Here is a 3,506-nt window from a genome sequence, read left to right as displayed (position 1 = left end):
ATGTTCTCTCTCTCTCTCTCTCTCTCTCTTTCCCCCTCCCCCCCTCCTCCCTCTGTGCGCGCGCGCGTGTGTACTTATTTATTACTAAGTATATATATATATATATACTTACTTAATTCGATCAGTCCATCTTATTAGCAATCTATTTTCTTCTCAACTCTAAAATCTCTTTCACATTCGTAATTGAAATTGTCAAATAAAATTCATATTTTGAATTAAAAGAACACAAAATTTATACAAATATTCTTTTATTCACAGATATTTTATGCACTTTGAGAAATTTTGGCAACTTTGTTCGGATAGCGATGGGCAACGCAACTTTCGCGATCGATGCCGACGATTGACTAAAGTGTGAAATGAAGAAGTTCCGTGCACAAGAGAAATATACGTGAGAATGGCACATCAAATCGACGTCAAAACGATAACCGTGGCGTTTCGCGAGAAAAATAAAGAATAATGTATGATTACATCATATATTAAGGTAAGCAATTAATTCATATAAAGAGAAAAGAAGAAGAAAAAAGAAAGAGAATGAAGATTTTTTTTTAACAAGTTATACAACAACTGATCAAGCATTGCCTTCTAAATCGAGAGATTTGTCTCTTAATTCAATGTTGTCGATTCACCTAATTATAAAAATAAATATTGATATAGACGTTTATGAAAAAAAAATTAAATATTATTAAATTATCAAACAGACGTCAAAACTTCATGACATGGTCATTGATGTTTGAGATTCTGTTACAGTTTTAAGAACCTGATAATAACTTATCATGGACAGATCATTTAACCAATATTAAGTGTGAATACGTATAATTTACTGAGGATGACTCCAAAGAGAATGGAAATATTCAAGAATTCATAATAAAGCACATTTATTATTATGAATTATTTTATTGAATTAATATTTATGCGTACCGTATTAATATTTCCGTGCTGATTCTCATTAATCTTAATTTTACTGTTATTTAGTTTTTACTGTTATAATTATATACACAATTATGTATAATTGTGCATGAGCAATTTTTTTTTATTTTTTCTAAAGCAAACACGAAAATTATCCCTTTAATTATTTTTCATGTTTTCACATTACTATACACTCATTTCACATTAATATTTCTATTATATTAAAAAGTAATTTTACAGAAGAAAAAGATATTTATAAACATGCATAATCATATGAAATATATATGAACATATTTCATATGATTATGCATGATTATGAATATTTATGTATGTTTATACATATTTATACATATTCATGCATGAAAAATTGTTTACCTTAGCATTTTATATATTATTATATATAAGATATCACGATAAAGCGTAAAGTGCTTTTTGTCACTAAATATTGTAAGAGAAAATGAAAAAATGAATTGTGTATATATATGTATGTATGTATGTGCTTTTGTATAATTCTTATTAGTACAATCAGTGAAATCATTTATATTTAGACAATTACCTGAAATACACACTTGTCAACAAATTACGTTATTAATTTTAAGAATTATTAATTACAATGGATTGAAATGGATTGGAAATTTTCAATTTATCCGAATCCATATTTTAAATCTATAAAAATGGATTGGATTCCATATAAAAAATTTTTATACATGTAAAAGTTAAATAACTTAAAGCAGTAATTACATGAAATTCTATAGTTATTATTTTATACAAAAAAAAACATACACTAGCTGTATAATAAAGGAAACGTATTAATATAAAATATACATAAAAGCGATTAATTTATTAATTAAAAATAAGGAATTTATATATGTAACATCTATTGTACATATTCACTAGTCTTCTTTCTATGTTCTTTTTATGTTTCTTTTAACTATTAAATGAAGTAGAATTCATGATATATTTTTATGGTACAATTTTTCTTTTAACTCACAATCAGTTGAATTTTAAAACAAAAAATTTCTTATTTCATAATTCTGAATAAAATAGCATTCATTTTTAAATGAAACAATGAAAATTTCCTACTCACAATTTCGAATTAAATAGTATTCATGATCGACTTTTTTTTATTCAACTGGATTGAAAAACTTCCTATTTATATATTTTTATTTAGTAATTTTAAATTAAGCAGTATTCACAATGCACAAAAATGGCCGATATTATGTTTAAGATTCAATTGGATTGAAAAATTGCATTTCATAATTTTGACTTGAGTATATCACGATACACATAAAATACTATAATATTATTTTTAGATTGAAAAACATAGAAATATACTCCGTACTATTCCTATAAATGAATAAAAATGCATTCAGGATTGAAAAAGATTATTTTATGAATCTGTATTTCTGAAAATCTGAATCCATTTTAATCTATTTCAATCCATTCGTTTGCTGGGACGTTTCTCTCGAAACGTATTACGTTTTTTTTATTTCTTATGACATCAATGTGTGATATCAATGCATGCAATGATTCTTCTTGTTAATTTTGAACGGATTTTAAAACTTTGTCTATTGATTGATAGTGTTATTAAATGAATTAAGCAATTGGCACACCATATATACACAGTACATATATAGACATGCACTACATATAGAATTCTTTCACCCTTTTTCACATTTACATTTAACACAATATATCGTTAGCAAAATTATCTTCGATTTTCTTGATGACTGAAGTGTTTGCAACGTGTCAAATATATTAGTTAACTGTTGACTAAACGTTGTCTAATATATTTCACAATATTCCCGTATCTTTATCAGATTGATATATTATTATATATTAAGAATATATTAAGAATATAAATTGATATATTAAGAATATAATGTTACAAAGATTGTTGTTCTTGTCACACTCAGTTTATCTGCGACGGTGGATAATCGATATCGGAGGATTACTTTAGAGATTTTCGTCAGGAGTCGTAAAATTTAAGAATATTGATAATGTCATGATAATATGATCTCTTTCTCTCTCTCTCTCTCTCTCTCTTGCTCACTTTTATGAAATTCAAAAATTTTATGAGTTCAAAAATTTTACTGGGAATTTGTAAAGTGTTCTGGGAGAATCAGAGGAAGAAACACGCACCGCATATCGCGGAAAGTTTCGGTGATTTCTTCGGAACAGCTTGTTCGATGAAGTCGTTTTTTTCCAACATGTCACGAATCTCGATCTCTTCGCACCCGGGAGGCATTTCTCTTTTATTTTACTTAGCGATTGCCTTCCTATTCGACGTACGTTTCGCTTCTAACTGTCCGGCATCAGTCCCGCGTGCTCGCAATCAATATCAATCCCGGGGTGGATACCGGCGCAAAGTTTCCCTCCCTAAACTTTTGCAAGCCTGTTCCCCATTGAGAAATCCCCACCTTTATCAATGCAGGCACATTAAGATGATACGAGACAACGATGTTTGAAAGCTGACCTCATTAGACTTCTTATATTTTTCGACATATTGAACATATGAAAACAAATGCAAAAAATATTAATAAAAACACACACACACACACACACACACACACACACACACACACACACACACACACACA

General features: G+C 28.1%; 1 protein-coding gene across 1 annotated transcript in view; it reads right to left on the bottom strand.

Annotated features, from left to right (window-relative positions):
- Positions 1–3,154, bottom strand: part of LOC105620543 (protein rolling stone-like) — a 9,423-nt gene extending 6,269 nt beyond the window's left edge. The window contains exon 1 of the mRNA XM_012202035.1: positions 3,049–3,154. Within this exon, the coding sequence (XP_012057425.1) occupies positions 3,049–3,154 (106 nt within the window). The remainder of the gene's footprint in view (positions 1–3,048) is intronic.
- Between the last annotated feature and the right edge of the window lie 352 nt (positions 3,155–3,506).

The sequence above is a fragment of the Atta cephalotes genome, assembly GCF_000143395.1.
Source record: "Atta cephalotes unplaced genomic scaffold scaffold00027, whole genome shotgun sequence".
NCBI lineage: Eukaryota > Metazoa > Arthropoda > Insecta > Hymenoptera > Formicidae > Atta > Atta cephalotes.
Note: the sequence above shows the minus strand (reverse complement) of the source record. Positions and strands in the feature narration are given on the sequence as shown.